Source organism: Salmo trutta, chromosome 15, assembly GCF_901001165.1.
Source record: "Salmo trutta chromosome 15, fSalTru1.1, whole genome shotgun sequence".
In the NCBI taxonomy this organism is placed as follows: domain Eukaryota; kingdom Metazoa; phylum Chordata; class Actinopteri; order Salmoniformes; family Salmonidae; genus Salmo; species Salmo trutta.
Genome location: NC_042971.1, coordinates 43,455,779 through 43,474,507, shown reverse-complemented (window position 1 = coordinate 43,474,507; position 18,729 = coordinate 43,455,779). Strand labels below are relative to the sequence as shown.

General features: G+C 43.1%; 1 protein-coding gene across 1 annotated transcript in view; it reads right to left on the bottom strand.

Annotated features, from left to right (window-relative positions):
* LOC115149123 (unconventional myosin-XVIIIa-like) overlaps positions 1-18,729 on the bottom strand; it is a 105,605-nt gene that overhangs the window by 54,860 nt on the left and 32,016 nt on the right. The window contains exons 3-12 of the mRNA XM_029691660.1: positions 12,204-12,291; positions 11,886-11,992; positions 11,546-11,722; positions 9,962-10,172; positions 9,598-9,841; positions 9,274-9,337; positions 8,867-9,011; positions 3,576-3,746; positions 1,195-1,285; positions 899-1,091 (exon numbers count right to left, since the gene is read on the bottom strand). Coding sequence (XP_029547520.1) covers positions 899-1,091; positions 1,195-1,285; positions 3,576-3,746; positions 8,867-9,011; positions 9,274-9,337; positions 9,598-9,841; positions 9,962-10,172; positions 11,546-11,722; positions 11,886-11,992; positions 12,204-12,291 — 1,491 coding nt within the window. The remainder of the gene's footprint in view (positions 1-898; positions 1,092-1,194; positions 1,286-3,575; positions 3,747-8,866; positions 9,012-9,273; positions 9,338-9,597; positions 9,842-9,961; positions 10,173-11,545; positions 11,723-11,885; positions 11,993-12,203; positions 12,292-18,729) is intronic.

The following is an 18,729-nucleotide window of genomic DNA, read 5'->3' as shown; positions in this document are numbered from 1 at the left end:
AGACACCTGAAACCCACCTCTTTAAGGAATACCTGGGATAGGATATAGTAATCCTTCTACCCACCCCCCCCCCCCCAAAAAAAGATATAGATGTACTATTGTAAAGTGGTTGTTCCACTGGATATCATAAGGTGAATGCACCAATTTGTAAGTCGCTCTGGATAAGAGCGTCTGCTAAATGACGTAAATGTAAAATGTACATAACAATAGTAATACAATGTTATAAACTGCTCAAACTTGATAAATGGCAACAGACTATGAAAGTAAAACCATTGTGTTTTGTACAATGGGAGTGATTAAACATCAGTTAGGACAGAGTTGTCAGGGATAATTCAGCCCTATTATGACAGGTGTATAGACTAGCATTAGAGAGTAGATCTGCTCATAAACTGCTGATAAACAGCTACAGGCTATGAAAGTGAAACCATTGTGTTTTGTACAATGGGGGTGATTAGCCACACATCAGTTAGGACAGAGTTGTCAGGGATAATTCAGCCCTATTATGGCGGGTGTATAGACTAGCATTAGAGAGTAGATCTGCTGTGTGAAGAGAAGAGGCAGTTAAAGAGAGAGGTGTTATTCTTCATCAGCCAGCGAGGCCCTGTAAGCAGCTCAACCCAGTTCATACAGCCAGTGATGAGTGAACTCGCTTTGGGCCCGGCAGGGGAGGAGAAATGGCAATCACATGGGCCATTATATGGGTTCACTGTGTGACTGACAGTATTGATGAAGGGGTGGAAACCATGAGCTCTATGAAGTTCTAATTTGCCATGGCTTACAGGAAGTAATAGTGTGTCATCTTATGTCCTGTTTGTGAGAATGTGTATTTGAATCCTTAAAAGTGTGTGGGTGTTTACATATGAGTTAGTGTGTGTGTGTACTGTGCATATTAAGCTACCTCTTTGTATCTCTCTAGCTCCTGTACAAAGGTGCGCTGATAGAACAGTGTCTGCAGGCGCTCCTGGGTGTAGTTATGGCAGAGCTCTTCAAAGGTGGCTCCGCGCTCCCGTTTGGCCAGGCGAGGGTTCTGGAAGCCCGGGGTGTCCACGATGAGCAGGGAGCACAGAGAGTGCTGGCTGGACTTCAGAGCACTGGCACACACAGACACACAGTCAGACCAAAAAAACAGAGAACCAGCTGTAGTGGTGCATGCTTGCGTCATCTCCCTCCATCTCTGGTAAAGTGGTGACTAACCGGTTGATGAGGGAGACGAGGAGGGTGAAGAGCTCTGAGTACAGCCCAGATGCCATGGCTTCTAAACACTCCATGGCTGTGGCCTTGGAACCTGGTGGGAGAATAGGTGAAGAGACACAAATTCACAACAACGTCCCCATCAAATCAGGCAGCATAGAGCGCCTTCAGAAAGTATTCAGACCCCTTGATTTTGTTACTTTACAGCCTTATTCTAAAATGGACCAAAAAAAAATTTCAGCAATCTACACACAAAACCCCATAATGACAAAACAGGTTTTTAGAAATTCTTGCAAATTTATTACAAATATACATCTGAAATACCTTATTTACATAAGCATTCAGACCATTTGCTATGAGACTCAATTTAGCTCCGGTGCATCCTGTTTCCATTGATCATCCTTGAGATGCTTCTACAACTAGATTGGAGTACACGTGTGGTAAATTCAATTGACTGGACATGATTTGCAAAGGCACACATCTGTCTATATAAGGTCCCACAGCCGACTGTGTCAGAGCAAAAACCAAGCAATGTGGTCGAAGGAATTGTCCGTAGAGCTCCGAGAGAGGATTGCGTTGCGGCACAGATCTGGGGAAGGGAACCACCAAGACTCTCCCTACAGCTGGCCGCCCGGCCAAACTGAGCAATCAAGAGAGAAGGGCCTTGGTCAGGGAGGTGACCAAGAACCCGATGGTCACTGACAGAGCTCCAGAGTTCCTTCCAGAAGGACAACCATCTCTGCAGCACTCCACCAATCAGGTCTTTATGGTAGAGTGGCCAGACGGAAGGCCTAGAAGGCCCATAAAGACTCTCAAAGCACGAGAAACAAGATTCTCTGGTATGATGAAACCAAGATTGAAATCTTTGGCGGGAATGCCAAGCGTCACACCTGGAGGAAACCTGGCTCCATCCCTACAGTGAAGCATGGTGGTGGCAACATCATGCTTTGGGGATGTTTTTCAGAGGCAGTGACTGGGAGACTAGTCAGAATCCAGGGAAAGATCAAAGTACAGAGAAATTAAAACCTGCTCTGGACCTCAGACTGGGTTGAAGGTTCACTTTCCAACAGGACAACGACGCTAAGCACGCAGCCAAGACAACACAGGAGTGGCTTCGGGACAAGTCTCTGAATGTCCTTGAGTGACCCAGCCAGAGCCCGGACTTGAACCCGATTGAACATCTCTGGAAAGACCTGAAAATAGGTGTGCAGAGACGCTCACCTTCCAACCTAACAGAGCCTGAGAGGATCTGCAGAGAAGAATTGGAGAAACTCCCCAAATACATGTGTGCCAAGGCTGTAATCGCAGCCAAAGTTGCTTCAACAAAGTACTAAGTAAAGTGTCTGAATACTTATGTAAATGTAATATTTCAGTTTTTTTTTTATTTTATACATTTGCAAAAAAATTCTAAAAAGCTGTTTTTGTTTTGTCATTATGATGGGAAAAAAATATTTAATCATTTTTAGAATAAGGCTGTAACGTAACAAAAAGTAGAACATGTAAATGGATCTGAATACTTTTCCGAAACACTGTACATAGCAGTGGCATGGAATGCTCGGCTCACTCCAGTGAGTGTGACATTTGAAATGGGATAACTGCAGGAAACCAGCTAAACCTAGTACTATTGCCCCTGAATCTGAGGTGGTAACAGAGGAAGACAGGTAAATCCCAACCATGTCTGATGGGTGGCAACATTATTGTATCCTACTGGCTCTGTATTCTACTCACAAAGCAGAGTAATCTAGGAAGGTTTAGACTGACTTGTCAGCAGTGCTCAGATCAAACCACACACAACATCCACATGTACGCCTCATGGCAGTGTGCGTAGATGAGAAAGCTATCCCATGTCAATAAGGTTTACCAGGTGCCCAGTGCCATGAGGCATGGATGTTGTGTGTTTTGATCTGAGAAATTCTGGAAAGTCTGAGTCTGACCACAAAGCAGTGTAATCTAGGAAGGTTCAGAGTACAGGGCCGGAATGATACCATCTACCATATCCAGGAATAGCTACTGATCTAAAGGTGGCTGGAGGGAGAAATCTCTGCGTTTGGGAAGGGAGGACATAGACAAGGTAAAATAATAACTGTCCAGTTCTCCTGTGATACGGTTCTGACTGCATACATGTCCTTCAAAGTATGTGTGTCAACCCCTGATAAAACTCTGTAGATGTGAAAAAAAATAAATGGAATGAAATTAGAATTTCAAGGGCAATGCATAAGGAAGACTTCCTAAAATCCTCCTGATATTTTTTGTATACCTACCCATCAATAACCACTACGGGACTGCGGTAGTCATTACTTGGATAAGATTTAACTTTCAGAGAAGCGTGTCGTGTCCCCTAGGTGATGAGCTGAGGGGACGTGTGTGTGTAGTCCCAGGTGTACCTGAGAAGTCTCCTGCTGCATCGTCTGTCCCCTGACGTACAGAGCTGGCTCTGGGCAGGGTGCCCTTGGCCTGGTGCTTGAAGATGGAGGAGGAGAGCTCTTCTAGAGTGCAGCCCAGCAGGTAGGCAGCCTTCTGCGCCCATTCATGATGTGCAAACTGTTTCCTACCGGCTGAGACAAACAGAAATACAACCATTATCACCTCTGCCAACAACCATGGGGACAGTATGTCTATCCACGACAGGAGAATGCAGTTGACAGAGGCGGTGTGTGTCTGGGTCAAGTCGACCCTACCCAGGCTAACACAGCTGTGATAGTAGAAGAGCTAACAATAACAACCTCATCAGGATAGTGAAATGAAGCCTATACAAACCACATTCAAGGTACTGTGCATCTAAATGGTATAAATTCTAAATTCTCCTCTACAGTCCCATTAGCTTAAAGCTTTTTTGTCAATACCATTTAACGTAGTTCAGAAAGCTCTGACATTTCTTTCAATGTTATTTTTCCTCACAGCTAAGTCCTTCATCCAGACATACACAGGAAATAAATTACAGGGACTATCATTCCAAAGTATGAAGGTGCAGAAGAACGAGCCTCGGTCTGCAAACCATGTCTGGTGGATGGGTGATGAGTGAGTGGATAGAAGTGGTTTTTAATTTCAGTGGTATTGGAGAGGAACCCTCCCTCAGACACTTAAGAGGGTGACTGACTGGGGAACATCAGACAGTTGTGCTTCTGACTGAAGAATGCTGGTATCTCCCTGTTTCATCGGGCCTATGAGAGCGTCACATACCACCATGTTGTGACAAGCAAAAAGGCAATTAAAGAAAAACACTTCGAACTTCATTAAAATGCTAATGCCACCATGCCTGCTCACAGCAATAAAAGCACAGTCAGAACATAACAATATGGAGAGGGGTGTTTTTACTTTTGTCTGCGTCTGCAATGCAAGGGGCGCAGCATGCAACATGCAAGTAAGAACAGGTAGTTAGAACAGAACAGTTAGAGCAACAGTAGCAATGTATACAGTACATGAAGACAAACACCACTCTAACAGCAGCAACGGGCATGCTTTAACAGGGTCTGACCAACACACGGCATTCAGGAGCTTCATTGGAAAACAATGTACTGAGAGTTGAGGAGTAGAACAGCCCACACTTGTCAGAATACCCAATCAACCTCCCGTTCATTCAGCTCTACTGATAGCAGGTTGATAAAGTCATGCACTTCTTTAGTATTGACACTGCAACTCATGATAAATAAAGGTCTATGCTGCCCTCTAGTGTTAACTAGTCAAACTGCACTGCTTATCATTAGGGTGTTTCATCAAACCTCAAATGAACTCACCCATTTCTAAACTCTCTATAATACCACAAAGATGTTGTAGTATTATAGGAGGGCAGCAAGTATTAACATATTTCCACCAAGTGGCAACTGACAGATTTTTTTGGTCAATCTGACAGATTGTAACACAACAAATATGTATCTTTATTTTTAATTGTATTTATTGAACTAGGCAAGCCAGTTAAGAACAAATTCTTATTTAAAATGACGGCCTACCCCGGCCAAACCCTAATACGGACGACACTGGGCCAATTGTGTGCCACCCTTTGGGACTCCCAATAATGGCTGGTTGTGATACAGCATGGAATCCAATTAACCTATTAACAGCCAATTAACACTTCAGAGACAGAGGAAGAGAAGATCAAAACAGTATTAGACAGAAAAACACCCAGAAGGGTGTTTGTTTGGGATCATTACCAATTTCCTCTATGACTGACACTGCAGAGAAGGCAACGTTAGACAATGCGAATAAGCATTCCAACTGCTCACACATTCATTTTCATTAGTACAGTGTAAACAATCCATCTCGTTCTGGGCTGTCAGGCAAATAAACTCAGCAAAAAAAGAAATGTCACTGTCAACTGCGTTTATTTTCAGCAAACTTAACATGTGTAAATATTTGTATGAACATAACAAGATTCAACAACTGAGACATAAACTGAACAAGTTCCACAGACATGTGACTAACAGAAATGGAATAATGTGTCGCTGAACAAAAGGGGGTCAAAATCAGAAGTAACAGTCAGTATCTGGTGTGGCCACCAGCTGCATTAAGTACTGCAGTGCATCTCCTCATGGACTGCACCAGATTTGCCAGTTCTTGCTTTGACATGTTACCCCACTGTTCCACCAAGGCACCCGCAAGTTCCCGGACATTTCTGGGGGGGGAATGGCCCTAGCACTCACACTCCGATCCAACAGGTCCCAGACGTGCTCAGTGGGATTGAGATCAGGGCTCTTCTCTGGCCATGGCAGAACACTGACATTCCTGTCTTGCGTGATTTCCTGCACAGAACAAGCAGTATGGCTGGTGGCATTGTCATGCTGGAGGGTCATGTCAGGATGAGCCTGCAGGAAGGGTACCACATGAGGGAGGAGGATGTCTTCCCTGTAACGCACAGAGTTGAGATTGCCTGCAATGACAAAAAGCTCAGTCCAATGATGCTGTGACACACCGCCCCCAGACCATGACAGACTCTCCACCTCCAAATAGATCTCGCTCCAGAGTACAGGCTTTGGTGTAACGCTCATTCCTTCGATGATAAACGTGAATCCGACCATCCCCCCCGGTGAGACAAAACCGTGACTCGTCAGCAGAGAGCACTTTGACAGTCCTGTCTGGTCCAGCAACGGTAGGTTTGTGCCCATAAGCGACGTTGTTGCCGGTGACATCTGGTGAGGACCTATCTTACAACAGGCCTACAAGCCCTCAGTCCAGCCTCTCTCAGCCTATTGCGGACAGTCTGAGCACTGATGGAGGGATTGTGCGTTCCTGATGTAACTCAGCCAGTTGTTGCCATCCTGTACCTGTTCAGACATACCGATACTGTGCAGGTGTTGTTACACATGGTCTGCCACTGCCAGGACGATCAGCTGTCCGTCCTGTAGCGCTGTCTTAGGCGTCTCACAGTACGGACATCACAATTTATTGCCTTGACCACATCTGCAGTCCTCATTCCTCCTTGCAGCATGACTAAGGCACGTTCACACAGATGAGCAGGGACCCTGAGCATCTTTCTTTTGGTGTTTTTCAGAGTCAGTAGAAAGGCCTCTTTAGTGTCCTAAGTTTTCATAACTGTGACCTTAATTGCCTACCGTCTGTAAGCTGTTAGTGTCTTAATGACCGTTCCACAGGTGCATGTTCATTAATTGTTTATGGTTCATTGAACAAGCATGGGAAACAGTGTTTAAACCCTTTACAATGAAGATTGGTGAAGGGATGTTTATTTTTTTGCCGAGTTTAGCAATTAAACACAATGGGTTGTTCTCTGAGGAGGCACAGCAGCAAACAGACACAGACCTTTCCGATGACAAGGCAAGGCATTTAGTCAGCTTAAGGCTGAAGTTGGGCTGGGACTTTTTGCTTCTTGAGTTGGAACACTTAAATTTATAGGGTATAGAGGGCAGTATTTTCGATTTCGGATGAAAAGCCTGCCTAATACTCGGGCCCAGAGTCAAATATTAGCATATTATTAGTAGGTTTGGACAGAAATCACTCTGAAGATTCTAAAACTGTTTGAATGATGTCTGTGAGTATAACAGAACTCATATGGCAGGCAAAAACCTGAGAAAAATCCAACCAGGAAGTGGGAAATCTGAGAATTGTAGTTCTTCTTTTGAATCCCTATCAAAACTACAGTGTCTGTGGGGTCACGTTGCACTTCCTAAGGCTTCCATTGGCTGTCATCCTTCTCCTGTTACTGGGCAGAGAATAGTAGCTCAGTCAATGAGTGGACTGCCTATGGACAAAGGGCTTGGTGATGTGCGATCCCACGAGCACGCCGTTCCTTTTTCTCCTGGAATGAAGACGCTATTGTCTGGTTGGAATATTATCAACGTTTTATGTTAAAAATACCCTAAGGATTGATTGTAAACAACGTTTAACATGTTTCTACAACCGGTAATGGAACATTTTGACTTTTCGTCTCTGGTACTGCGCTCGCGCGTTATGCCTTTGGATAGTGATCTGAACGCACAAACAAAACGGAGGTATTTGGACATAAATATGGAGTATTTCGAACAAAACGAACATTTCTTGTGGAAGTAGGAGTCCTCGGAGTGCATTCTGACGAAGATCAGCAAAGGTAAGAGAATATTTATAATACTAATTCAGAGTTTTGTTGATGCCAGAACTTGGCGGGTAGCTGTATAGCTTGCTTCGATGGCTGAGCTATGTACTCAGAATATTGAACAATGTGCTTTCTCCGTAAAGTTATTTTGAAATCTGACAAAGCCGTTGCGTCAAGGAGTAGTGTATCTATAATTCTTTCAATAACTGTTGTAAATTGTATCAACTTTTATGATGAGTATTTTTGTAAATTGATGTGCACATTCACCGGCGGTTTTGGTGGGAATACATTTTCTGAACATCACGCACCAATGTAAAATGCTGTTTTTGGATATAAATATGAACTTTATCGAGCAAAACATACATGTATTGTATAACATGAAGTCCTATGAGTGCCATCTGATGAAGATCAAAGGTTAGTGAATATTTTAGCTGTACTTCTGGTTTTTGTGATGCATGTCCTTGCTTGGAAAATGGCTGTGTGGATTTTCTTGAAGTTTTTGTCCTAACATAATCTAATTTTATGCTTTTGCCGTAAAGCCTTGAAATTGGACCATGTGGTTAGATTAACGAGAGTCTTATGTTTAAAATGGTGTAAAATAGTTGATTGTTTGAGAAAATGAAATTATGAGATTTTTGCAGTTTTTTTATTTCGCGCCATGCTATTTCACTGGCTGTTGAATAGTGTGGGACGGTCACGTCCCACCTAGCTCAGAGAAGTTAAAAAACTCTTCAGGTGTCGCCCAACTGTCTCAAACCGACACCAACCATTTTGGTGGTTGAACGGTAAAGGAATGCAATGAAAATCTCCCCTGCAGATGGTAAAACATGGAATTATTGAAAGTGCTCATGGACTTCACAACTGTCACATAAATGTCCTCAATGTTCTCAGCTTGAAAAGCTCCTTGAAACAAACAAAGACCCTGGAATGATGGCAGCTGCAGCACCATGAACTCTGTTATTTCAGAACACACCCAGTGTCTCTTTGCTTGGCTTTACTCTTTCAACTACACTATGCAAATGTATTCTATTTTTGTTGAATACAGAAAACATGCATCTGTCATGTAAGTGTTTCATGGAATTTAAATACAGAATGCAGCTGCATTATTTGCCTCTGGACTGAACATCTGACATGGTCTCAGAGTAGGCTCCTTACCCTTGGTGGCTCCTGCAGCCCCTAAGTGGTAGATGGCCCCCAGGACCAGCCAGAAGGCCCTCTGCTCCTCCCCACTGATGCCCAGGACCTTCATGGCTGCCTGCAGCTTGGTGAACTGCTGGGAGGCCCGCTGCTTGTCTTCAGACTGGGCGAGCATGGGGGGGGGGAGAAACGACAGTTGTTTATATGGACTGTATTTATTAGAATTGCACCTTTATTTTAACAGGGAGTCCCATTGGGAGCCCTGCATCTTATAATTACACAACAAGTTACATAGGAAATACAGCATAAAATTGTATAAAAAACACTCGCATAAAAAGCAGTACGAGTCTATTCACACAAAACCAAATAAAACTTTACTGACAAGGTCTTTCCCACAAGGTCCTTGGGGCCCTGGGTAGAGTTACCTTGGGTTGAGGCACAATTCCAAAAGCACTGTTTTCAGCAAAGTGGTTGAAGTGCAGCTTAGTCCTGGGTAGGCAATATGAGACAAGCTGTCATTCAGTCACAATGACAAGAGTATACATGACAGAACTACTCAAGAGTTTCTGACCTTCAAAACTCACACTTTAAAGTAAATGAAGGACAGAGTGAGAGAGAGAGTAAGATGGAGAGGTGAAAGGGAGAAAGGTGAGAGAGGGAGCAAAGAAACAGAGGAGAGGGAGCGAGAGAGAGTTCGGCAAGGGTGTAGGTCCACTCCACACAGAAGTCTGAGGAAGATGACAGCTTACGTGAGAGAGCTGTCGGCTCCAGCCATCATATAGTAGAAGACATTGAAAGTGGACTCTCCCTCTGGCCGCCTAGTCACTCTTAGCTTCTCTAGCAGCATGGTCTGAATGGAGGCCGAGGCCACCTGACCAGCCTGGTCAACATCCAGGCACACGATGTGAGAGAAGCGACTGGCGTTTCCGTTCATGGAAGTGGAGCTGTTCCCAAAGGCCTCCAGGATGGTGTAGACTGCCTGCCACTTCTCCGCTGGGAGACACACAGAAACAGGCCAAATAGGAAATAGCAGGCAAATAATGGACTTTCAAATGAAAAATGTAAATAACTTGTTCTGTAACCTACTGCATGTTCATTCCCCTCAAAACCTACCAGAGAAGGTCTTGCCAGTGCTGCCAGCGATGGTGACCAGGTACTGGACCAGGTGTTGACAATTGGTGGTCTTGCCGCTGCCGCTCTTTCCCAGTAGCACAATGGACTGGTCCTGACGGGTGGTCAGCAGGTTCCTATAGGCTGACTGGGCCACGCCATAGATGTGAGGCGCTGTGTCCTCCCTCCTGCACCCCTTAAACATGTGCATCACCTGGAGAGAGCGAGAGAGCGAGAGAGAAGATTTTATAATGTGAGAATAACAACCTCTCCAATTCAAAAATCCAGTCCTAATTGCTCTTTCTGGTGTTCATGTATATTTTTGTAATTTTGTTGTTGTTGGGGGGTGTAGTTCAGCTTTAATATTGCCGATAGATTGTGGGTTCTATCAATGTAATTGTCTGCATCATTTACAATCCTTCTTCCTTATTTCCCCCTAACACTACCACCCCTCCCCTAATTGGAGTAAACTAATGGACAACAATACTTAGGCTTCTATTTACAGCTTCTACATACATTTTACAGACAGAATTTTTTACATTAGTTATCTTATTTGTTTTTAATCCTTTTAAGTCCCACCTTTCAGCTCCCCTCAACCCCTCCCATCTACAGTATCTCTTAAGACCATTTCTAATTGACATATTTTTCAACTACACTAACATTTCAAACATTTTGAACCTTTCAATCCTCAACGTTTCTACAGTATAAATTACAGATTAACATTTTTACTAAGAGTATTATTATATTATTGACTACGGTGGTACCCTTCCTGCAGGCACATCCTGACATGACCCTTTTCCAAGTCACCCAGTAGTGCTATCTGCAGAGTTGGCTCCAGATAAATGTTGTAATTTTTCAGCCATTCCTGGACCTGTGACCAAAAACAAGCTACAAATGGACAGTACCAAAACAAATGATCTAATGACTCTGTATTTTGCAGCAAAATCTGCAGAATTGGGATGGATGGATGTATGTATGTATGTATGTATGTATGTATGTATGTATGTATGTATGTATGTATGTATGTATGTATGTATGTATGTATGTATGTATGTATGTATGTATGTATGTATGTATGTATGTATGTATGTATGTATGTATGTATGTATGTATGTATGTATGTATGTATGTATGTATGTATGTATGTATGTATGTATGTATGTATATATATATATATATATATATATATATATATATATATATATATATATTCCCTCATTAAAATGCAAATCATTTTATAACATTTTTGACATGCGTTTTTCTGGATTTTTTTGTTATTATTCTGTTTCTCACTGTTGAAATAAACCTACCATTAAAATTATAGACTGATCATTTCTTTGTAAGTGGGCAAACGTACAAAATCAGCAGGGGATCAAATACTTTCTCCCCCCACTGTATATAATACCAGTCAAAAGTTTGGATGGACTTGGTATTTTTGTACTGTGGGTGTATATAAAAAAAAAACATATTGGTTGCAAGAATGTTGTATAATAATTACAAATGTAAAAACTCTGGTGTACTTGCTACTCTCCAAGAATATATCCCCTCCCCTATCCTGCTAACCGCAGGCTCCACCCAGAACAGTACCTTCTCAGAGTACATGGAGGGAGCGCTGATGGGGTTGATGACCACCATGTTGGGTCCAGCGTGGGAGTGGATGAGGTTGCCCCCGTAGCGCTGGCGCAGGGTGTGCATCACACTGGACTCATTGAGGTACTGCAGCGAGGACAGGTCCTCCACGCGGTCAAACGATGGAGGGTTTGCCTACACGCATGGGTTAGAGGACAGCGTTCAAAGAGGTGATACACCAGACTCTTCTCTTCAGATAATGACCCAATAAAAGTACTCGGATCCAATAGGAGAACAATTCAATTAGGTGCACTACAGGGGCCAATCACCATGTACATTTTGGTGAGTTTAGGTTTACCTTCTCCACATCATCCTCATCCACATCCAGCAACGAGCCGTCGCTCTCCAGTCTGATCTTGACTGTCCCCTCTGGCAGACTGCCTGGCTCCGTCTTCAACAGGGTCGCTGTGGTGACCAGTCAGAACAGATTCAGTATCATTATGATCTACAGCCACAGAGAAAATGTTTGTCTAGGCTGCATCATGTGTTATATTGAACACATTTACAAATTCAATACGAGTATGGCTTATTACTTCAGTCAGGATATCAAGAGCAAATTGAACATGCTTAAATGTTGATCATATTGGGGTGAATGTTGGCGTTTATCTCTACTAACCCAAGGAAAATCCATCCTTGTGAATCAGCCACACTTTCTCAGTCCCGTACCAGGCCTTCTCAGCAGCTATCTGCTCCTCAGTCTTCACCTGTGAGACTGAGGGGTTAGTACATTTCTAAAAGAAAAGCTACAAGGCAGGCGCAGAGGTGTACAGTGCAGTTGGAAAGTATCCAGACCCCTTGACTTTTTCCACACTTTATGTTACAGCCTTATTCTAAAAATAGATGTTTTTTTTATGTTTTAATCCTCATCAATCTACACAAAATACCCCATTATGACAAAGCGAAAACAGGTTTCATTTTTTTGCAAATATATATATATTTTTTAAACTACCTTATTTACATAAGTATTCATACCCTTTGCCAGTGAGACTGGAAATTGAGCTCAGGTGCATCCTGTTTCCATTGATCATCCTTGAGATGCTTCTACAACATGACTGGAGTCCACCTGTGGTAAATTAAATTGATTGGACATGATTTGGAAAGGCACCCACACCTGTCAAAATAAAAAAAGGTCCCATTGTTGACAGTGAATGTCAGAGCAAAAACCAAGCCATGAGGTCAAAGTAATTGTCCGTAGAGCTCCGAGACAGGATTGTGTCAAGGCACAGATCTGGGGAAGGGTAGCAAAACATTTCTGCAGCATCGAAGGGCCGCAAGAACACAGTGGCCTCCGTCATACTTAAATGGAAGAAGTTTGGATCCACCAAGAGTCTTCCCTCTGGAGCTCTCTGACAGAGCTCCAGATTTCCTCTGGAGGACAACCATCTCTGCAGCAATCCACCAATAAGGCCTTTATGGTAGAGTGGCCAGACAGAAACCACTCCTCAGTAAAAGGCATATGACAGCCCACTTGAGTTTGCCAAAAGGAACCTAAAGACTCTCTGACCATGAGAAACAAGATTCTCTGGTCTGATGAAACCAAGATTGAACTCTTTGGCCTGAATGCCAAGCGTCACATCTGGAGGAAACCTGGCACCATCCCTACGGTGAAACATGGTGGTGTCAGCATTATGCTGTGGGGATGTTTTTCAGCGGCAGGGAGACAGACTAGTCAGGATCGAGGGAAAGATGAACGGAGCAAAGTACAGAGATCCTTGATGAAAAACTGCTCCAGAGTGCTAAGGACCTCAGACTGGGGCAAAGGTTCACCTTCCAACATGACAATGAACTTAAGCACACAGCCAAGACAACGCAGGAGTGGCTTCGGGACAAGTCTCAATGTTCTTGAGTGGCCCAGCCAGAGCCCAGACTTGAACCCAATCGCACATCTCTGGAGACCTGAAAATAGCTGTGCAGCGACCCTCTCCATACAACCTGACAGAGCCTGAGAGGATCTGCATAGAAGAATGGGAGAAACTCCACAAATACAGGTGTGCCAAGCTTGTAGCGTCATATCCAAGAAGACTCAAGGCTGAAATCGCTGCCAAAGATGCTTCAACAAAGTACTGAGTAAACAGTCTGAATACTTATTTAAATGTGATTCATTTTTTTGTACATTTGTAAAAATGTATATTTTTTTTAAACAGTTTTTGCTTTGTCCTTATGGGGTAGCATGTGTAGATTGATGAGTAAAACATGTTTTTTAATCAATTTTATAATAAGGCTGTAACATAACAAAATGTATAGAAAGTGAAGGGGTCTGAATACTTCCTGAATGCACTGCATGTATACCCAGAGAGATGACTGAGATGTATTAACAACACCAGTGGAAAGGTTGTCATGCTCAGTAACCAGACATCTTTAAAACTGGAGGACAGGAACAAGTGGGAAAGGGGCTCTGGTTTTGCATTGCAGTGTCATCCTCTCCGTGAGGGAGGAGGAGTTTTGTTCTTCCCCATGGAACACTTGACCCGAACACCCACTCCCCCCACACTCTTACCTCCCAAACCCCCACCTGGCCACCAGAAAGCCCCTCATGGCCCACTAGGCAGGCCCCTGGTCTCTACTCTGTGTGTTACCATCAGATCACTCCCTGCAACCAAAGTACTGAGAGCCCACTCTCACTGAAAGGATAGGGAGTCACGAATAAAACCTGCTACAAAACCGAACATCATTACACAGCACAACACATGACTGTCTGCACTTCACCACAAATATTTATGAAGAATGTGAAAGAGATAATATGAACAAACATCATATTACAATTAATCTGTGGATTAACTCGTGCAATTTGAGTTACCAGGTTTTCCTCTAACAGGATCTAAAATCATACTGAAAAGCAAGCCACATTCCTAGACAAGCATACACTCACTGTAAACCTACTAGACATGGTAAAATACTGAGGAACTCACTTCACCATCATCAGATAAAAAAGGCTTAATAAGTCATGTATTTCATTCGTTTCTCAATATTCTACCAGTTCATCACAGAAACAAAATCCCTGCTGAGGATGTAGGCTCTGTGATTCACACACACACATACAACACGTCCAGGGCAGGACTGAGGGAGATGCATGGGGTATTGCAGTCAGGCATAGCAGTGGGCAGACCTTGGGTTGAGAGGCAGCCGTGTGGGCCACCTGCAGGAGGGCCACGGGGTCCTGATCGACCCATGTCTGGAGGAGGGCAGGAAGAGGAGGGGGTCAATCCAGAGGTCAACTTTAAGGACAATACTGCATGCCCAAAACACATGCCAACAGCCAAATAACAAGTATCTTTTGTGAATTTGGGTGGAATTTAGGATAACACATGCAGAAAATAACTGACACCCACACGTTGGCTGTGAAAAACAACAAAATAAAATCACTGTGGTCAACTGAAAGGACACGTTAATCCTTCTAGCTTTACCAGTCTAAATTCCTATGTCCAGCCAAGGCTGTCTCTGTGGGAGAGGGTAGGTCATTACTGGGACTCCCTGCACTGCTTCACGGACAGAGGGAAAGAATTCAGTCCACAGCAACATGGTGAGGGAACAAGTATGGGGTGCATGCAGAACCCCTGGGGGGTGAGACAGGGGTAGGGGACAGAGAGGTCAGTTAAGAGAGCAGGCGTACACTCCAGCACGAAACATGTGCACACACTCCGGCCAGGCCTTGTGTGAGAGCAGTGACAGGGGACGGACAGTACCTGAGAGGCCGTCACCGGATACACAGAGAAGAAGAGATGAGACAGCAGAAGGAGGACTGAGGAGATATTAAAAACTGTTTTTAGAGTGGATGTGACAGCTGGGATCTGGAATCAACAGGTACAGTCTCAGTCCAACATTAAAGAAAACAGACTTCAACCTCAGGGGAAATGAAAACCCATTTGTCAGAAAGTGAATGCCAAAAGGACAGAAGACATAAATATCAGAACACAGATATTCCTGTGGATCGGGCAAATGAGGACCCACACAGGAGCCTTATTCATATGAGACCTTATCCATAGGACTAAGGAGAGCTCCTAAGCCATGATAGGAGGCCATATGACAGACTGACGTAGGCTATACACTCTAAACTGAAAAGACATAACACTGATGCTGCTAGTCAGGGTTTCAATTACAACACCACAGGGCACCTCCATAATTCAAACCCTGCTGCTAGTGGTCAACACCAGTTTGGGGCCACATGAGAGAGTGCACCTGTCCCCATGCTGATGCACAGCAGGGTAGCAGGGGCCCATGGCAAGGTAAGACTGGGTAATAGCACAGCAGATCAGGCAGACATACAGGCAGAAAGAGAGGAAGTTACAGTAGAGCTAGCTCCGCTGAGGTTCTTCCTCAGACCCCTGTGGTTCTCCTCTGTAGGGACCAGCCCCGGAACCTACAGTCGTGGCCAAAAGTTTTGAGAATGACACAAATATTAATTTTGACTAAGTTTGCTGCTTCAGTGTCTTTAGATATTTTTGTCAGATGTTACTATGGAATACTGAAGTATAATTACAAGCATTTCATAAGTGTCAAAGGCTTTTATTGACAATTACATGAAGCAGGCAATATGGTGTTCTATTGTATACCCAACTAAAGGCTTAGGAGATGCCAGTCTTCTATGCTTCATCTCTGAAAAACACCCTGAAAACCCTGAGAGTCAATTGCACGGGTGAGGAGAGTGCCACTTGGTTGAGAGAACAAAAATCTGTGACCTCTAACAACCTAGGTTCCTTGAAGCTTTGACATTACCTGCAAAGATGCTACCATCAAAAAGCACACAGCGACGTTACACTTACATCTGAGGCTGGCTTGGGTTCAACTTCAACCTACCAGAGAGGCTGATCAAACCCAGAAGTGAAGCTTAGTCTACATGCAAGAACATCACGCATCTCTACCACTAACATCTTTCCTCTGTCTACAGACAAAATAATCTCTCTTCAGCCTAAAGCTCAGCAGACATCAGTATTAGCAAATGATTAGAAAGACTGTCAGCAATGTGCAGGAATCTACTGAAGGCAAACAAAGATAAAACAAGACTTCCCTTTTGCCGCCAGAATGAAAAGCACAAACTGTAAGCCATGGTAGCGGCCTAGAAGTCATGGGCTGAGCAGGGAGAGGTGGTGACAGGAAGGAGGGAGAAAAAAAGAGGGAGGTAGATGGAGAGATCGACAGAAAGTCTGAAAGTGATAGAAAGTAGGAGATGATATGAGGAAGGACTGGTGTCTTCACACTAGCTACTACCAGCAGGGCAGTAGGAAGATGCAGGCTGAGGCAGCACTGAGGACAGAAGACATAAGGAACAGGATGGAATGGATACATATGAAACAGGGTAGTGATGGGCATCCCGGCTCTTTTCAGTGAGCCGGCTCGTTCGGCTCAGCTCACCAAAAAGAGACGGCTCTTTAGGCTCCCAAACGGCTCTTTAAAAAAAGATATGTTTTGTATTTTTTCAAGTCAAACAGTTTGCGATTGGTGTTAAAACAATTGTAATTAAATTATTAAATGAAATCATACTCTACCTTAAACACAATGTATTTAAAAAAAATGCATTGGTTTGTTATGAAAAGGGATGCTATTACACATGTGCATATAAAGTATAACTTTTGTAATGTATATAAAAAGTGCATATTTTTATTTTTATTTATTTCACCTTTATTTAACCAGGTAGGCAAGTTGAGAACAAGTTCTCATTTACAATTGCGACCTGGCCAAGATAAAGCAAAGCAGTTCGACAACATACAAAAACACCGAGTTACACATGGAGTAAAACAACATACAATCAATGATGCAGTAGAAAAAAATAAGACTATATACAATGTGAGCAAATGATGTGAGATAAGGGAGGTAAAGGCAAAAAATGCCATGGTATATATATATAAATGTAACAATTCAAAACGAATACAATCTGAACAGCATAATAATATAATATTGCACCATATCAAAGAAAAATAAATAACAATGTGCAAAACTGCAGCATCCCACTTGAAACATTAAACTGGTCCCTCATCAACAGGTGCATTGACAATGGCCAGGGTAGAGATGATGGCATCCTTTGATGGCATCCTTTGACTCAAGAAATCACTTCAACATATAAAATGTTGAATTCCACCTTGTAGTGCAGTCTTGTTTAGACCTCAGCTCAGGCATCCCCATCTGGCGTTGTGTAGACTTTAGTTTTTCAGCACATACTGTGCTCCTGTGGAAGTATTCCACAGCTGCTTTCACTTTGTCCACAGTGGGCTTCATCACCTTCAGAGCATCTCTTACAATCAGGTTGATTGTGTGGGCAAGACATGGATGATGGGTCCATTTAAAAATCTTAATGGCTTTGGTTATGTTAGCTGCATTGTCGCTGACACAACAGACCACTTTTCCATCTACTTGCCATTCTCAACGGTACCTGAGGCCAAGTTCTCTGAGGTGTGTCTGTCGCTAAACTCAAAGCAGTCCAGAAGACAGCTAAACATCGAAAAATCTTCAATGAAATGACAAATAACCGACATGTAAGAAGTGGTTACCCTTGATGTACAGCAGTCAGTGGTAAGGCAAACTGCAGTAGCTTTTTGGACTCTTTCCCGCACTGAAACCTGTGTGCTCTCGTACAGTTGTGGAATAAGTGATTTTGAATGGCTTTTCCTGCTTGGAATTGTGTACATTGGATTTAGACTATTGCTATAATTTCTAAAACCTCTGTCATCCATGATCGAAAATGGCTGGAAATCGGTGGCAATCATTTTAGCCAATGCAATATCAATTTGTCCTTGTTTTGCTACAGACATAGACTTTGGCATAAACTGGTCTAGAGGTCGACCGATTATGATTTTTCAACGCCGATACCGATAATTGGAGGACCAAACAAGGCCGATACCGATTAAATCAGCCGATTTTTTTACCTTTATTTGTAATAATGACAATTACAACAATACGGAATGAACACTTATTTTAACTTAATATAATACATCAATAAAATCAATTTAGCCTCAAATAAATAATGAAACATGTTCAATTTGGTTTAAATAATGCAAAAACACAGTGTTGGAGAAGAAAGAAAAAGTGCAATATGTGCCATGTAAAAAAGCTAACGTTTAAGTTCCTTGCTCAGAACATATGAAAGCTGGTGGTTCCTTTTAACATGAGTCTTCAATATTCCCAGGTAAGAAGTTTTAGGTTGTAGTTAT